Source organism: Nerophis ophidion, unplaced genomic scaffold (assembly GCF_033978795.1).
Source record: "Nerophis ophidion isolate RoL-2023_Sa unplaced genomic scaffold, RoL_Noph_v1.0 HiC_scaffold_30, whole genome shotgun sequence".
Taxonomy (NCBI): domain Eukaryota; kingdom Metazoa; phylum Chordata; class Actinopteri; order Syngnathiformes; family Syngnathidae; genus Nerophis; species Nerophis ophidion.
In genome coordinates, this window is record NW_026906952.1 from 1,096,592 (window position 1) to 1,115,513 (window position 18,922).

The 18,922-nt window shown below is 42.6% G+C and overlaps 2 protein-coding genes across 4 annotated transcripts in view; one reads left to right on the top strand and one right to left on the bottom strand.

Annotated features, from left to right (window-relative positions):
* LOC133546517 (zinc finger protein 510-like) overlaps nucleotides 1-18,922 on the top strand; it is a 117,977-nt gene that overhangs the window by 28,910 nt on the left and 70,145 nt on the right. The window lies entirely within an intron of this gene.
* LOC133546503 (major histocompatibility complex class I-related gene protein-like) lies at nucleotides 1,394-18,855 on the bottom strand. 3 transcript variants are annotated; one of them, XM_061892276.1, is made up of 8 exons: nucleotides 18,687-18,855; nucleotides 17,343-17,609; nucleotides 16,903-17,181; nucleotides 14,698-15,006; nucleotides 14,511-14,615; nucleotides 14,395-14,412; nucleotides 12,099-12,178; nucleotides 1,394-1,720 (listed from the first exon to the last, which is right to left on the bottom strand). In XM_061892276.1, exons 1-7 carry the CDS (start codon nucleotides 18,742-18,744, stop codon nucleotides 12,135-12,137), a joined length of 1,080 nt encoding a protein of 359 aa, XP_061748260.1. In that variant the 5' UTR covers nucleotides 18,745-18,855; the 3' UTR covers nucleotides 1,394-1,720; nucleotides 12,099-12,134. The 3 variants fall into 3 exon arrangements, with proteins under 3 accessions (XP_061748260.1, XP_061748261.1, XP_061748259.1); XM_061892275.1 differs by lacking the exon at nucleotides 1,394-1,720 and adding an exon at nucleotides 8,448-11,973; XM_061892277.1 differs by lacking the exon at nucleotides 12,099-12,178 and having other exon boundaries at nucleotides 14,339-14,412.

Here is an 18,922-nt window from a genome sequence, read left to right on the forward strand (position 1 = left end):
AGCTAATAATAGTCATTTGGATGTAATGATGTAACTACATACCTGCGTAACACATGCATTAGATGTGGCTGTTGTTAGCTAATAATAGTCATCTGGATGTAATGATGTAACTACATACCTGCGTAACACATGCATTACATGTGGCTGTTGTTAGCTAATAATAGTCATTTGGATGTAATGATGTAACTACATACCTGCGTAACACATGCATTAGTTGTTAGCTAATAATAGTCATTTGGATGTAATGATGTAACTACATACCTGCGTAACACATGCATTAGTTGTTAGCTAATAATAGTCATTTGGATGTAATGATGTAACTACATACCTGCGTAACACATGCATTAGATGTGGCTGTTGTTAGCTAATAATAGTCATTTGGATGTAATGATGTAACTACATACCTGCGTAACACATGCATTACATGTGGCTGTTGTTAGCTAATAATAGTCATTTGGATGTAATGATGTAACTACATACCTGCGTAACACATGCATTACATGTGGCTGTTGTTAGCTAATAATAGTCATTTGGATGTAATGATGTAACTACATACCTGCGTAACACATGCATTAGATGTGGCTGTTGTTAGCTAATAATAGTCATTTGGATGTAATGATGTAACTACATACCTGCGTAACACATGCATTACATGTGGCTGTTGTTAGCTAATAATAGTCATTTGGATGTAATGATGTAACTACATACCTGCGTAACACATGCATTAGATGTGGCTGTTGTTAGCTAATAATAGTCATTTGGATGTAATGATGTAACTACATACCTGCGTAACACATGCATTACATGTGGCTGTTGTTAGCTAATAATAGTCATTTGGATGTAATGATGTAACTACATACCTGCGTAACACATGCATTACATGTGGCTGTTGTTAGCTAATAATAGTCATTTGGATGTAATGATGTAACTACATACCTGCGTAACACATGCATTACATGTGGCTGTTGTTAGCTAATAATAGTCATTTGGATGTAATGATGTAACTACATACCTGCGTAACACATGCATTACATGTGGCTGTTGTTAGCTAATAATAGTCATTTGGATGTAATGATGTAACTACATACCTGCGTAACACATGCATTACATGTGGCTGTTGTTAGCTAATAATAGTCATTTGGATGTAATGATGTAACTACATACCTGCGTAACACATGCATTACATGTGGCTGTTGTTAGCTAATAATAGTCATTTGGATAGTTTGATTAAATGTAAATCCTATCTTAACAATAACATGATTGCAAATTGTTTGTGGCCTCTCTTGGACTGCTTTTGTACGTGTGCACGTGTTCTCTGCACGTACGTGTTGACCAGACAGGGTGAGTGACCGCCGTAAACACCAATCATTTTATACGCACGCACAAAGACTGGTGATGTGCAATACCACTGATTTTTATTCAGAACCGATACCAAGTAAAATCCAGGCCGGTATCGGCAATATGGGTCTGATACTGATTTTTTGCGCAAATATACTGTAAATTATGGGTCTGGTATTGTTTAAAAAGTAGTGTATTTCAAGTGTTGCTAATCTTGGCACCACCTTAAAGGCACCTGGAATGCTGTCCTCCGAGTCCTCCACCATAGGGAGGATCTTAGTTGTGGCATTTCCAGTTTTGCTGGCTTCAATGCCACAGTGTACAGCCAGCTTGGCGTAGATTGAGTGGAATTGCTGTGTGTTGGCATTGTTGTTGCAGCCTCCTGTTTGTAATAAGAGAAGAGTACATACATAAGATTGTGCATTAGCACCCTCATCTTACATTCTTATTGACATATACATATATAGTTATTAATATTGTATTTCTTGAAATGCCTTATGCCTATATAAAAGATGAAACAATTAAAATGTTTCCCTTCGTTTCATATTTTCAGTTATCAACACACAACACATGATTTATGAAGGTGAACAAATGTAACAAACAATCCTTGATGTGATTAAATGAATGACTCATTAAAATATATTTTTTTTTATTATTTTTTAAGTTTAAGTCCCAAAGATAGTCACACACACACTCGGTGTAGTGAATTTATCCTCTGCATTTAACCCATCACCATGTTCAGATCCTGGGAGGTGAGGGGAGCAGTGAGCAGCAGCGGTGGCCGCGCTCAGGAATCATTTTGGTGATTTAACCCCCAATTCCAAGCCTTGATGCTGAGTGCCAAGCAGGGAGGTAATGGCTCCCATTTTTATTGTCCTTGGTACGACTCGCCCAGGGTTTGAACTCTCCACCTTCCAGTCTCAGGGCGGACACTCTAACCACAAGGCCACTGAGCAGGTCTTATAGACTCTCCACCTTCCAGTCTCAGGGCGGACAATCTAACCACAAGACCACTGAGCAGGTCTTATAGACTCTCCACCTTCCAGTCTCAGGGCGGACACTCTAACCACAAGGCCACTGAGCAGGTCTTATAAACTCTCCACCTTCCAGTCTCAGGGCGGACACTCTAACCACAAGACCACTGAGCAGGTCTTATAGACTCTCCACCTTCCAGTCTCAGGGCGGACACTCTAACCACAAGGCCACTGAGCAGGTCTTATAAACTCTCCACCTTCCAGTCTCAGGGCGGACACTCTAACCACAAGACCACTGAGCAGGTCTTATAAACTCTCCACCTTCCAGTCTCAGGGCGGACACTCTAACCACAAGACCACTGAGCAGGTCTTATAAACTCTCCACCTTCCAGTCTCAGGGCGGACACTCTAACCACAAGGCCACTGAGCAGGTCTTATAGACTCTCCACCTTCCAGTCTCAGGGCGGACACTCTAACCACAAGACCACTGAGCAGGTCTTATAAACTCTCCACCTTCCAGTCTCAGGGCGGACACTCTAACCTCAAGGCCACTGAGCAGGTCTTATAAACTCTCCACCTTCCAGTCTCAGGGCGGACACTCTAACCACAAGACCACTGAGCAGGTCTTATAAACTCTCCACCTTCCAGTCTCAGGGCGGACACTCTAACCACAAGACCACTGAGCAGGTCTTATAAACTCTCCACCTTCCAGTCTCAGGGCGGACAGTCTAACCACAAGACCACTGAGCAGGTCTTATAGACTCTCCACCTTCCAGTCTCAGGGCGGACACTCTAACCACAAGGCCACTGAGCAGGTCTTATAAACTCTCCACCTTCCAGTCTCAGGAAGGACACTCTAACCACAAGACCACTGAGCAGGTCTTATAAACTCTCCACCTTCCAGTCTCAGGGCGGACAATCTAACCACAAGGCCACTGAGCAGGTCTTATAAACTCTCCATCTTCCAGTCTCAGGGCGGACACTCTAACCACAAGACCACTGAGCAGGTCTTATAAACTCTCCACCTTCCAGTCTCAGGGCGGACAATCTAACCACAAGGCCACTGAGCAGGTCTTATAAACTCTCCATCTTCCAGTCTCAGGGCGGACACTCTAACCACAAGACCACTGAGCAGGTCTTATAGACTCTCCACCTTCCAGTCTCAGGGCGGACACTCTAACCACAAGACCACTGAGCAGGTCTTATAAACTCTCCACCTTCCAGTCTCAGGGCGGACACTCTAACCACAAGACCACTGAGCAGGTCTTATAAACTCTCCACCTTCCAGTCTCAGGGCGGACAATCTAACCACAAGGCCACTGAGCAGGTCTTATAAACTCTCCATCTTCCAGTCTCAGGGCGGACACTCTAACCACAAGACCACTGAGCAGGTTTTATAGACTCTCCACCTTCCAGTCTCAGGGCGGACACTCTAACCACAAGACCACTGAGCAGGTCTTATAAACTCTCCACCTTCCAGTCTCAGGGCGGACACTCTAACCTCAAGGCCACTGAGCAGGTCTTATAAACTCTCCACCTTCCAGTCTCAGGGCGGACACTCTAACCACAAGACCACTGAGCAGGTCTTATAGACTCTCCACCTTCCAGTCTCAGGGCGGACACTCTAACCACAAGACCACTGAGCAGGTCTTATAAACTCTCCACCTTCCAGTCTCAGGGCGGACACTCTAACCACAAGACCACTGAGCAGGTCTTATAAACTCTCCACCTTCCAGTCTCAGGGCGGACACTCTAACCACAAGACCACTGAGCAGGTCTTATAGACTCTCCACCTTCCAGTCTCAGGGCGGACACTCTAACCACAAGACCACTGAGCAGGTCTTATAGACTCTCCACCTTCCAGTCTCAGGGCGGACACTCTAACCACAAGGCCACTGAGCAGGTCTTATAAACTCTCCACCTTCCAGTCTCAGGGCGGACACTCTAACCACAAGACCACTGAGCAGGTCTTATAGACTCTCCACCTTCCAGTCTCAGGGCGGACACTCTAACCACAAGACCACTGAGCAGGTCTTATAGACTCTCCACCTTCCAGTCTCAGGGCGGACACTCTAACCACAAGACCACTGAGCAGGTCTTATAAACTCTCCACCTTCCAGTCTCAGGGCGGACAGTCTAACCACAAGACCACTGAGCAGGTCTTATAGACTCTCCACCTTCCAGTCTCAGGGCGGACACTCTAACCACAAGTCCACTGAGCAGGTCTTATAAACTCTCCACCTTCCAGTCTCAGGGCGGACACTCTAACCACAAGACCACTGAGCAGGTCTTATAGACTCTCCACCTTCCAGTCTCAGGGTGGACACTCTAACCACAAGGCCACTGAGCAGGTCTTATAAACTCTCCACCTTCCAGTCTCAGGGCGGACACTCTAACCACAAGACCACTGAGCAGGTCTTATAAACTCTCCACCTTCCAGTCTCAGGGCGGACAATCTAACCACAAGGCCACTGAGCAGGTCTTATAAACTCTCCATCTTCCAGTCTCAGGGCGGACACTCTAACCACAAGACCACTGAGCAGGTCTTATAAACTCTCCACCTTCCAGTCTCAGGGCGGACAATCTAACCACAAGGCCACTGAGCAGGTCTTATAAACTCTCCATCTTCCAGTCTCAGGGCGGACACTCTAACCACAAGACCACTGAGCAGGTCTTATAGACTCTCCACCTTCCAGTCTCAGGGCGGACACTCTAACCACAAGACCACTGAGCAGGTCTTATAAACTCTCCACCTTCCAGTCTCAGGGCGGACACTCTAACCACAAGACCACTGAGCAGGTCTTATAAACTCTCCACCTTCCAGTCTCAGGGCGGACAATCTAACCACAAGGCCACTGAGCAGGTCTTATAAACTCTCCATCTTCCAGTCTCAGGGCGGACACTCTAACCACAAGACCACTGAGCAGGTCTTATAGACTCTCCACCTTCCAGTCTCAGGGCGGACACTCTAACCACAAGACCACTGAGCAGGTCTTATAAACTCTCCACCTTCCAGTCTCAGGGCGGACACTCTAACCTCAAGGCCACTGAGCAGGTCTTATAAACTCTCCACCTTCCAGTCTCAGGGCGGACACTCTAACCACAAGACCACTGAGCAGGTCTTATAGACTCTCCACCTTCCAGTCTCAGGGCGGACACTCTAACCACAAGACCACTGAGCAGGTCTTATAAACTCTCCACCTTCCAGTCTCAGGGCGGACACTCTAACCACAAGACCACTGAGCAGGTCTTATAAACTCTCCACCTTCCAGTCTCAGGGCGGACACTCTAACCACAAGACCACTGAGCAGGTCTTATAGACTCTCCACCTTCCAGTCTCAGGGCGGACACTCTAACCACAAGACCACTGAGCAGGTCTTATAGACTCTCCACCTTCCAGTCTCAGGGCGGACACTCTAACCACAAGACCACTGAGCAGGTCTTATAAACTCTCCACCTTCCAGTCTCAGGGCGGACACTCTAACCACAAGACCACTGAGCAGGTCTTATAGACTCTCCACCTTCCAGTCTCAGGGCGGACACTCTAACCACAAGACCACTGAGCAGGTCTTATAGACTCTCCACCTTCCAGTCTCAGGGCGGACACTCTAACCACAAGGCCACTGAGCAGGTCTTATAAACTCTCCACCTTCCAGTCTCAGGGCGGACACTCTAACCACAAGACCACTGAGCAGGTCTTATAGACTCTCCACCTTCCAGTCTCAGGGCGGACACTCTAACCACAAGACCACTGAGCAGGTCTTATAAACTCTCCACCTTCCAGTCTCAGGGCGGACACTCTAACCTCAAGGCCACTGAGCAGGTCTTATAAACTCTCCACCTTCCAGTCTCAGGGCGGACACTCTAACCACAAGACCACTGAGCAGGTCTTATAGACTCTCCACCTTCCAGTCTCAGGGCGGACACTCTAACCACAAGACCACTGAGCAGGTCTTATAAACTCTCCACCTTCCAGTCTCAGGGCGGACACTCTAACCACAAGACCACTGAGCAGGTCTTATAAACTCTCCACCTTCCAGTCTCAGGGCGGACACTCTAACCACAAGACCACTGAGCAGGTCTTATAGACTCTCCACCTTCCAGTCTCAGGGCGGACACTCTAACCACAAGACCACTGAGCAGGTCTTATAGACTCTCCACCTTCCAGTCTCAGGGCGGACACTCTAACCACAAGACCACTGAGCAGGTCTTATAAACTCTCCACCTTCCAGTCTCAGGGCGGACACTCTAACCACAAGACCACTGAGCAGGTCTTATAGACTCTCCACCTTCCAGTCTCAGGGCGGACACTCTAACCACAAGACCACTGAGCAGGTCTTATAGACTCTCCACCTTCCAGTCTCAGGGCGGACACTCTAACCACAAGGCCACTGAGCAGGTCTTATAAACTCTCCACCTTCCAGTCTCAGGGCGGACACTCTAACCACAAGACCACTGAGCAGGTCTTATAGACTCTCCACCTTCCAGTCTCAGGGCGGACACTCTAACCACAAGACCACTGAGCAGGTCTTATAGACTCTCCACCTTCCAGTCTCAGGGCGGACACTCTAACCACAAGGCCACTGAGCAGGTCTTATAAACTCTCCACCTTCCAGTCTCAGGGCGGACACTCTAACCACAAGACCACTGAGCAGGTCTTATAGACTCTCCACCTTCCAGTCTCAGGGCGGACACTCTAACCACAAGACCACTGAGCAGGTCTTATAGACTCTCCACCTTCCAGTCTCAGGGCGGACACTCTAACCACAAGACCACTGAGCAGGTCTTATAGACTCTCCACCTTCCAGTCTCAGGGCGGACACTCTAACCACAAGACCACTGAGCAGGTCTTATAAACTCTCCACCTTCCAGTCTCAGGGCGGACACTCTAACCACAAGACCACTGAGCAGGTCTTATAAACTCTCCACCTTCCAGTCTCAGGGCGGACACTCTAACCACAAGACCACTGAGCAGGTCTTATAGACTCTCCACCTTCCAGTCTCAGGGCGGACACTCTAACCACAAGACCACTGAGCAGGTCTTATAGACTCTCCACCTTCCAGTCTCAGGGCGGACACTCTAACCACAAGACCACTGAGCAGGTCTTATAAACTCTCCACCTTCCAGTCTCAGGGCGGACACTCTAACCACAAGACCACTGAGCAGGTCTTATAGACGCGTTTACACTGCACACCAAATCTGATTATTTTTTGCCCTCAAGTGACAAAGATCTGATTTTTTTTGACAGTCCAAACTCTCCAAAGTCCTTCAAATCTGATCTTTTGGCATCAGATTGAGGCCACCTCAGGAAGTAGTCCTGATTCAAATTGGAATGTCATTTTATTAAGTGGAACTTCTGTCTCGACAAAATGCGACCTGAATGTGACTTGCTCATCAGCTTTGGGCGAGCTACGTCATTTGTGTGTGCCGTGGATATTTGTTTGCTCACCACAACATCCGCTTTTGGTGAGCAAAGACCACCACATTTTGGGTGCATCACTTGTCAGTAGTGTTTAAATAATAGGCTACATATAATATATATATTTATTTGTATATATTATTTACTTTGTTTCCAAAGAAATAGCGATTGTTGAAGGACGGGAATTCACTCTGTGGCGAATTGAAAACTAAAGCTCCTGTAGATCCACGCTGATGTCCGTGTCTCCTCTGACTAAACACTGCATGAACGTAGCGGCCGAGTGCATCAAGTCTGGATGCAAAATTGTCCTAAAAATATACTTGATTGCAAGTTTATGAGCTGAAGTACAATAATAATTAGAGCTATTATTAGGAAAACTAACATGAAATGATTCAGTTGGTCCCCAACATGGCGTCTGTTGTTTGCTTGTCCACACTCTCTCTAGACACCACTCTGGTCACCTTAGCTAGAGAGCACCCCTAGTGGCCACCTCAGGTAAATGCTTGAGTGGCTTTTCTGGGAAATCACGTGACCTGGCAAGCACAACAGGTGTGTCAAGTTTGCAGCCCAACTTCCTCATCAGCTGTTTTTCTTCAACTGAAGCCCAACCTATCCATTGAACAACTAGTCAAACATTTGACTTGATAAGACATCTTGAATGAAGATATCTCAAATCAACATCTCTACATCTAGAAATGAGCAGTGCCTCTGAAGCTGGAAATAAGTGTTTTATTCTGAAAACAATTAGGGAAGGCCAGTTTATTTATAGAGCACAATTCAAAGTGCTGTACAGAAAATGACAAGAAGGCAACAATAAAATGGAAGTAACCATGGAAAATACTTCAAAATAAAAGAAGAAGAATCCTCATAAAACAAGGTTCTCAGAGCTAACGTGTCAGAGATGTACTTTGGCACAAGACCATGAAAGGACTTGTACACAAGGAAAGCTGAGTAGCTACAGGAAGCCAGGACTGATATGGACTGATATGATCATATTTCCTAGTTCTAGTCAGGACTTGAGCAGCAGCATTCTGGGTGTACTGCAGTTGCTTTACAGCTGGTTTAAAGAGCCAAGTGAAAAGAGCATTACAGTAGTCCAAACTGCTGGAGACAAAGACTTAGTCTCTCCAAGTCTGATTCAGACATTATTCCTCTGATGTTGACAAAGTGTTTCAGGTGGTAAAAGCTGCTGATGTTATCGACTTCATGCGGCTGTTAAAGTTCAAGTCTGAGTCCATTATTACCTCCAGATTTATCACCTGATTATTAGGTTTCAGTGAGAGTCTCAAGGTGACAAACAATAGTTTCTCTCTGCTAAATCTAAATGAATTTAGTTTAAGTCAACCACATCACACAACATTTTAGTCAGCTAAAATGACAGTACATTTAGTCCACTCAAACAGAAAGTATAAAAGATAAGGTATCTTTAAAGTTGATTTGAAAGCAGGTTTATCTTGACTATTGTACCTGCAAAACATTTGTTCAACAAAAGTAGCATGATCTAAAGCCTTTGCTAGGTTGGAAAAGTCAAAGATTTGTCCAATTCTATGACATTAATGAGATTTTAAAGGACTTGTTGATGTTGATGTGTTACAAACCTCTTCCTTGTTTATAAGCTACATACAACATCACTTGTTCTTTGTTCATGCACATCATACATATCAATAAAGTGTTTGGATGTATTAATTCAATCAATGAATTGTTGGTTGCCAAAAAGTGATGCAAAGTAATATTTTGTTACTGACACATCTCATCTGTGCATAAGTGACTAGAATAACTTGGGCAAACTTTTTAACTGGCAGGCCACATCCATCACACGCAGGCTTGACAACTCTCTGAAAAAATAAGTAGGAGACATTTTGTTGGCAGATTGTCTTCATCTCTACTGGCATGGTGATTTTTCTGTTTGTTTGCTTGTTTTTGCCTTCTTTATTTATGTGTGTCAGAAATATTGTATGTAAATTATCAAAACAACTTTCCGTTCTCTGAGTTCCCAGTGAACAGACGGAAGCTGTCTTTGTTGCAATAATCCAAAGGCTTGGAAAATACCACTGTGTACGATGGGAAGAGACGGGAAGGGTTAGCTATTGTGATCCAAGACTTGCCCAAGCTCGATCCAGGACCAGTACAAGCCTGAGGTATCTTTTTCTTTTGTGTTAATGTGACCGAAAACAATGGCTGTTTACATACCCCCATTCCTTTAGAAACAGCTGCTGTTATGTAAACAGGGAATATCCAAATAAAGGAGGAGACGTGAACATTTTTCCGTGAGCGCGTGGGTGACACTGTAAGAGGTTACAGGTCGACATGTTTCTCCTCAAACCGAGCAAAATTGAATTCCGTCTCTATTTATTTCCTTGCTTCTTGTCTTGTTTAATAAATGTCATCGATGTTTGAACCTGACATTGTGAAAAACATGTTTTACTATTTGACTGAAACCTGTATTTAATTACACACGTCTCGGAGTAATAAGATCACACCGTAATAAAAACATGACCAAATAATTAATGTTGGAGTGCAGAATAACACAATTAACAGAATTAAATCAGTAAATGTCTTTCATTTTTTCCCATGAGAAGTCGCCACAGCACAACAATCATGATGATTCAGATCAATGTTTACCTTCCCATCCTGACCTGGAATCGTACCCACACCCACTGTCACACACAGCAGATGTGTATACCATTCCACTACTAGCATCAACAGAAGAACAGGTGAATTACGTTATTTTACTCTCTTAAATTTGCAGTCATTTCCATTAAATATTGTGTTTTAATAAAGAGCTCTGTCATTCATTCTTTCTGTTGACAATTGACAAAATATTTCAAATTGTCACTTTTCCGACATGGTAAAGGCTTAATTAAGATCATTTAATACTTGTTTTGCATGACTGCAAGGAAGAAGTGTTATCATGTGTGTAATGACAAACCACCTCCAAAACAGAAATTGTATTTGACAAGTTTTTACTGAATAAAACCCCCAGAATGTACATGAAACATTGTACACATAAAACACTGAATATCAAGAGTATATGAACGGCCTACCTTGTTTACTTCCCAAATGACATCCTCGGCATGTTTGGCAATCAAGCAAAAATATGATTATGCAAAAAGGAACGGAAAAAACAGCAAATTGTTTCAAAAATATAAATATTTGACAATGCTTTGTCATAAAAATGTTGTGTCACTGTCCCCCTCCGTCACACTAACTGGTAAGGTTGGCTACCCAATTCTGTACTTTTGTAGGTGATGACCCGATTCCCTCAGTACTATCAATTATGTAAAATCAAGTTGGATACCTTTGTTGCATGTGACGTCATGTCTGCTTTCAGACTAAACACGGGCTCAGGTAAACAATCACTCAAGCAGCACTCAGGCCGGACTCAGCCAAACTCCCTAAAAGTCACCTTGCCATTTTCAACACCAACACAGTGCTTAATAAAAAAACAGCGCAAACATAAAGTAATGCGACACTCTTCCAAAATGCGCTAGCTTATTGCTAATTTACATAGGATTTGCCAAAGACAGGCTACTATTTACATGAAGGATTTTACATGGCGATTTCAACACCTTGGAATTTGGTAAAGGAAACAACTAAGATTATAGTTCGAATTTTACAATTTTGTGTAATAACTATTCTTACAGTATTGACACTTTGTAGGGCGCAACCTAAAAAGTTAATTTCCTGAAAAAAAAAGCTACTTTCTAGTTTGACAACATAGCATAAATAGTTATAGAGTGCTGCCATCTAATGGTCTTGGAAGTGCAACTGCATTGCAAATGAGACTAATGTCATCAGAAAAGAAGATAAAACAACTGGACAGCAGTTCTCATAATCAACATTCTTAAATGTTACATCAAAAACAATTAATATTAGCATACGGAAGTAGTTAAAAATGGTACTATTGTTCCAAAATATTAGTAAAAATAATATGTGACACAAGGTGATATTCACTGATAAGCAGCTGTCTATTGGTTTGAAAAGGAAAGAAGAAATCCTTGTCAATGTGATGACACATGAGCCCCAAATGATGACATCACAACTACATGGACACAAAGATCAACATCTGACAAAATATTGTTGACAAATGCAGATTGAAGGTGTTTTGTCAGCCACAAACAGCCAAAGAAGACATGGTGTAAGATGAGGAGCAATTAGTGCAGATGTGAAAGAAAAGTCCAAGTGTGATGAGGTCCCTCAGCGATGGAGACATCTCTCTGTGTTCCAGTGCACAAAGCATCCTGGAGGAAGAAGATGACTCAGCACATTCCCAACAAAAGCAGGTGCAGATGTTAGCAGAGTCAACATCATCTTCACACAAAGTCAGAAGAACATTTGGAGGTGCGTGAAAAAGCAAAGTCCTCACTGTGCCGTGTGTCACTCAGCCTTCAGCCTTCAGCCTTCAGCCTTCACGTCTCTCTGAGAGCTGGTTACCACCGTCACCAGCTGGCGGAGCACAAAACGCACCGTGAGCTGCTTACGCTGCTCATGCTAAGCCCACACCTCACTCTGGTGAAGGAAGTCCATCTTCACTCATATCACATCTTTGCAGCTGGGAATTCTGCTCTTCTACTTCCTGACTAGTCTAAGACTAAGTCTCCAAACAGGTTCAGCTTGGCTTCAAGGCTCATGTGCAAGCAGCCCTCCAGTGTCTTAGTCAGGTCAAAAGTTTACATACACTTGTAAAGAACATAATGTCATGGCTGACTTCAGTTTCCAATCATTTGTACAACTCTTATTTATTTGTGATGTAGTGATTGGAGCACATACTTGTTGCTCACTAAAAACATTCATGAAGTTTGCTTCTTTTATGAATTTATTATGGGTCTACTGTACATGTGAGCAAATGTGCTGGGTCAAAAGTGTACATACAGCAATGTTAATATTTGCTTACATGTCCTTTGGCAAGTTTCACTGCAATAAGGCGCTTTTGGTTTTTGACCACTCCTCCTGACAAAATTGGTGCAGTTAAGCTATATTAGTTGTTTTTCTGACATGGACTTGTTTCTTCAGCATTATCCACACATTTAAGTCTGGACTTTGGGAAGGCCATTCTAAAACCTTAATTCTAACCATTCCTTTACCACTTTTGAGGTGTGTTTGGGGTCATTGTCCTGTTGGAACACCCAACTGCGTCCAAGACCCAACCTCCAGGCTGATGATGTTAGCTTGTCCAGAAGAATTTGGAGCTAATCTTCCTTTTTCATTGTCCCATTTAAAGCACCAGTTGTATTGGCTGCAAAACAGGCCCAGAGCATAATACTACCACCACCATGCTTGACGGTAAGGATGGTGTTCCTGGGATTCAAGGACTCACCTTTTCTCCTCCAAACATATTGCTGGGTATTGTGGCCAAACAGCTCACTTTTTGTTTCATCTGACATCACATGGACAAAGATAAGGCTTTCTGGAGGAAAGTTCTGTGGTCAGATTTAACAAAAATTGAGCTGTTTGGCCACAATACCCAGCAATATGTTTGGAGGAGAAAAGGTGAGTCCTTTAATCCCAGGAACACCATGCCAACCGTCAAGCATAGTGGTGGAAGTATTATGCTCTGGGCCTGTTTTGCTGTAAATGGAACTGGTGCTTTACAGAGAGTAAATGGGACAATGAAAAAAGGAGGATTACCTCCAATTTTTTCCGGACAACCTTAAATCATCAGCCAGGAGGTTGGGTCTTGGGTGCAGTTGGGTGTTCCAACAGGACAATGACCCCAAACACATGTCAAAAGTGGTCAAGGAATGGCTAAATCGTGTTAGAATGAAGGTTTTAGAATGGCCTTCCCAAAGTCCTGACTTAAACGTGTGGACAATGCTGAAGAAAAAAGTCCATGTCAGAACTGCACCAATCTTGTCAAGAGGAGTGGTCAGAAATTCAAGCAGAAGCTTGTGGATGGCTACCAAAAGCGCCTTATTGCAGTGAAACTTGCCAAGGGACATGTAAGCAAATATTAACATTGCTGTATGTACACTTTTGACCCAGCACATTTGCTCACATGTACAGTAGACCCATAATAAATTCATAAAAGAAGCAAACTCCATGAAAGTTTTTAGTGAGCAACAAGTATGTGCTCCAATCACTACATCACAAACACATAGTAGTTGTAGAAATGATTGGAAACTGAAGTCAGCCATGACATGATGTTCTTTACAAGTGTATGTAAACTTTTGACCAGGACTGTACATGAAGACAGACACGCTAAATGGATTGCGCTCTCTATTTTGCTCATTTCAGAGACTCTGGGCAGGAGTTAAGTAGATGAGGTTTGCACATGTTTTAATACACACAAACCTTTAATAGATCAGGCCCTAGATGTTCATGATCATGAGCACTCATTAAAAATTGGCTGTGATACTTTCTATTGTGTGGGCTTACACCAGTATCAAGCTACTCCTGATGGAGGGAAGCTTTTATTTCCCTGCTAAACTTGTAACAGGTGTCTACATCACACCTTCAAACAGCAAGTTTGCAAGTTGACCCTTACAAAGATACCAACAATCCAGAATGTAACAGAAAGTCAATATTATATTGAATATAGCTGACATAAAAGGTGTATAACAAAGATGAATCAGTCATAAATGATCGTCTTTGTGGGGGTAAACTTACAAAGTGTGCTTTGTTTATTGTTCTGGTTTCCAAGAAAGAGAAGATGTTTTACTTACCAGCTTCATGGTATTGGGCTGAAATGAAAGAGAAAGCAGGTGAAATTCACATCTGATGAATGCCGGCAGAGACTTGTTGGCGTCTTCCTGAAAGAGGAAACATTTGTGTCCCTCACCTTGTCTTCTTGGGCGACGCTTGATGATGAAGATGATGATGATGGGGGCCGCCAGGAGGAGCACCACAGCGAGGACCGCCAGCGTGGCAGTGACGCTCACGTTGCCTGTTGGTATGGTATGATTGATTTGTTTGACAAGTCACATCAGGTGCTTCCATTGACACTATTCAACATGTGTCTTTCTCACCTTCAGGGCTTGCGTTGCTCAGGATGCTTCTTCTCTCCAGCTTGGTGACCAGGTCCTCCTTCACGCCAGACAGCTGGAACACACATTCGTACTTGCCCTCCACCTCGGCCGTCACCTCCACTTTCAGCTCCACCGACAACTGGAAGGTTCCGTCGTGGTTGGGGAGCAGCTCTCCGTGCTCCACGTCCTCGAAGATCTGCTCGCCGTCTTTCCTCCAAAACAAGTCGGCTCGGTCGGGGTAGAAACCTGTCGCCATGCAGGTGACCGGAGAGGATGGCGTCTTCTGGAGGAGGAACACCTTTGGAAGCTCTGCCCAGGAAGTCACGTGGGAATGGAGGATGACGTGGACAGAAGATGGAGGTAAAGATGTAACAAATGAAGGTAAGGATGGAACAAAAGGTAAAGGAGAAAATGAAGTTAAGATGGCAAAAAAAAAGGAGAGAATGGAGGTAAAGATGGAGAAAAAAAAGGAAACAATTAAGGTAAAAAGAAAGAGAAAAGGTGAGCATGAAGGTAAAGATGGAGAGAAAAGGAGAGAATGGAGGTAAAGATGGGGAGAACAAGAGATAAGGGAGGTACAGATGGAGCAAATGAAGGTAAAGAAGGAGAGGGAAGGAGAAAATTAAGGTGAAGAAGAAGAGAAAAGGAGAGAATGAAGGTAAAGATGAGGTGAAGAGGCAATAATGAAGTTAAAGATGGAGAGAAAAGAGAGAATAAAGGTATAAATGGAAAGAATGGAGGTAAAAATGGATAGAAAAGGAGAGAGTAGAGGCAAAAATGGAGAGAATAACATGGAGGTAAAGATGGAGAGAAATTGAGAGAATGGACGTGAAGGAGAGATAAGGCGAGAATGAAGTTAAAGATAAAGAGAAAATGAGAGAAAGCAGGTGAAGATGGAGAGAATTGTCATAAAGATTGAGAGAAAGGTTGAGAATAAAAGTAAAAATGGAGAGACATTGAGAGAATGGGGTAAAGAAGGAGAGAGAAGGCGAGAATGAAGTTAAAGATAAAGAGAAAAGGAGAGAAAGAAGGTAAAGATGAAGAGAATTGACAAAGATTGAGAGAAAGGTTGAGAATAAAAGTAAAAATGGAGAGACATTGAGAGAATGGGGTAAAGAAGGAGAGAGAAGGTGAGAATGAAGTTAAAGATAAAGAGAAAAGGAGAGAAAGAAGGTAAAGATGAAGAGAATTGACATAAAGATTGAGAGAAAGGTTGAGAATAAAAGTAAAAATGGGGAGAAAAGGAGGAAAATAGATAGAAAAGGAGAGAAATAAGGTAAAAATGGAGACACAATGGGAGAAAGAAGATAAAGATGGAAAAAAATGAGAGAATGAATGTAAAGAAGGAGAGAGAAGGAGAAAATGGAAGTAAAGATGGAGAGAAAAGGAGGGAATGGAGGTCAAGATGGAGAGAATTGACAAAGATTGAGAGAAAAGTTGAGAATAAAAGTAAAAATGGGGAGAAAAGGAGGAAGATGGAAAGAAAATGAGAGAACGAAGGTCAAACCCGATAGAAAATGAGAGAGAGAAGGTAAAGACGGAGACAAAAGGGGAGAATGAAGGTAAAGATGGAAACAAAATGAGAGAATGAAAAGAAGGAGAGGAGGAGAAATGGATGTAAAGATGGAGAAAAACGGAGAGAAAAAAGGTAAAGATGGGGAGAATAGGAGTGAATAAAGGTAAAGATGGATAGAAAAGGAGAGATTGGAGGTAAATATGGAGAGAAATGGAGAGCATGAAGGGAAAGATGGAAGAAAAGGACAGAAAGTGAGAATGAAGGTCAAGATGGAGAGAATGGATATAAAGATGGCGAGAAAAGGACAGAATGCAGGTAAAGATGGAGAGAAAAGGAGAGAATGACGGTAAAGATGGAGAGAAAAGGAGAATGAAGGTAAGGATGGAGCGAATAAAGGCAAATAAGGAGAAAATGAAGGTAAAGATGGAGAGAAAAGAAGAGAAAGAAGGGAAAGATTCAGAAAAATGAGAAATGGAGGTAAAGATGGAGAGAATAGGAGCGAATAAAGGTAAAGATGGAGAAAAGGGGAGAACATTGTAGTAAAGAAAGAGGGAATGGAGGTCAAGATGGAGAGAAAAGGAGGTGAAGAGAAAAGAGTATGGAGAGAGAGAGAGAGTGTAATGTGAGTAATGTTCCTATAGGGGGAGTGCTAACATGTGAGAAGGTGAAAGTACAAGGTGTGCTTCTACCTGTTCTCATTAGGACCTTCTTCCCATACTCCACATACTTCTTCAAGTAAGAAGGACATATCTCAGTGTAATAATACTTCTGGTGGTCTAGTTCATGTGTGTCCTGGTCCCACTTGAGTTTGGTGGGGAAAGCTTGTTGTTTTGCTGCAGTCCATGTCCATGTCTTCATGTCCAACGATATGAAATCTTCTCCATCATAACTGTACTGCTCCCAACCTTTAACTTCATCAGTCTCATCATTCCATTCACATCCTGTCATCACCTGGACAGTGTGAACACCTGAGAGACACAAAGTGTTGTAAAGCAGAGTGAAACTAACACACAACATGTCTTGGTTGCAGCTTATTATGGGATGGACAGAGACAAGGTAATGTGTGTTTTTAATACACTACCAAAATATCAAATATAGTAGAATAGTAGAAAGTTCAACATAAACAAACCTCCAGTTTGGTTGAAACGCTTCATGGCTTTTTCAATGTTGTCTTTGTAGACATGTTCAATAACAAGATTCTTCTCTGTTTCTATTTTCCAGTAGTTTGGATCCTCTGCTGTGATTTTGTTCATCCAGTCCTGTTTGGATTCTGTTTTCCTGGTGTTGCTGTCATAGTAACTCACCTCAACTTCATCAACATAACCAACACTCACATACTCTGGGAAGTTTGGAACTTGAGAGCATGCGGTGGTGAAATACTGCAGCGTGTGAATCACTGAAAGACAAAACAACATTTGATTCTTGACTTTCATGTTGAACAATTCCTATTTGAAATGATGCTGTCTTCATTTCAACTTCAAACACGGCTGCTTCTCCCAGTAAACAATCACTTCCTGTTCCAGGAGACAATAACAGCGTGTGTCTTTGATGTCATGCATCTCACATTTCTACCTCACTTTAAGACCACACACATGAACAACTGCACTTATTTCAAGTGTCAAATAAATAGATGACATTATTGCCGGCAGAGAAGTGAAAGTTGTTTTTCCAGGTGAGGGGAAGTTCCAACTAGTGATGTCACTGCCAAAGCATGGAAATATAGCACCGCCTGATGGAATGTCGACAATGGAATACAACAACAATATTATAATACTCTTCTTTTACATATTAGGACTATTACCAGTAAAAAAAACATTTAAGAATCATATTGAGTCACTTTTTAGACTTAAGAGTTCATCTTTCATGTTTTTTTCTTCTCTTTTATTGTAATTAGACGTGTGTACTTTAATTTTGTATTTTTATTTTTCCTTTCTTTTATTTGTAAATAGATGTGTGCATTATTATTTTACTTTGAACTTTTGAAAAGAGGATCCCTATTTGCCGTTTGTGCGTCGGCTAATGGGGATCCTCAATAAACAAACAATAAACAATAATCCATCCATCCATTTCCTACCGCTTGTCCCTTTGGGGTCAATTATATCCATTATTTCACAATAATTCCCACCAATAAAGTGATTTTTGTGTACATTAAATACTTCTGATCTACATCTCATTTTATAACTGATACTCCTGATTGTTTCCTGGATTAATTATTGTTATTTTCCTATTTAAAAGTGAAACCGACGTTTGCGGAAATGCTAAAGTAAAAAGTTGGATGTATGTTGCTGTTAAAGTGAGACAACTTGAACAAGTTTGACTCGTTCAAAGTTTGAGCAACAAATGAAGATGCAAACTATTGACTGATGAGAAGAGAAGAGCGTCAATAATAATGAGAAGAAATAAAAGAGAGTATTTTGTATGGAATGAGCATGTAGGAATGAGGTGTATAAAGTTGTAAAGAAAGTGGACTTACCAGGCGTCACGCTGTGTGTTTGTACAACTAGGAGGAAGAAGCAAAGCAAGTTCATCATTAAATGTCACAAAAGTGCGGAAGTCCAGAAAAAAACAAAGTTTCTAGTTTTAATCCTCAGAGAAAAGCAAGGCGACGACAACTTGCTTGAGGAGTAAACATGAAATGGACGCCAAGGCGGAAACCAGCTTTTATATCAAATCTCCCCTGAGCCAATGAGAATTGTACACGTCATTGTC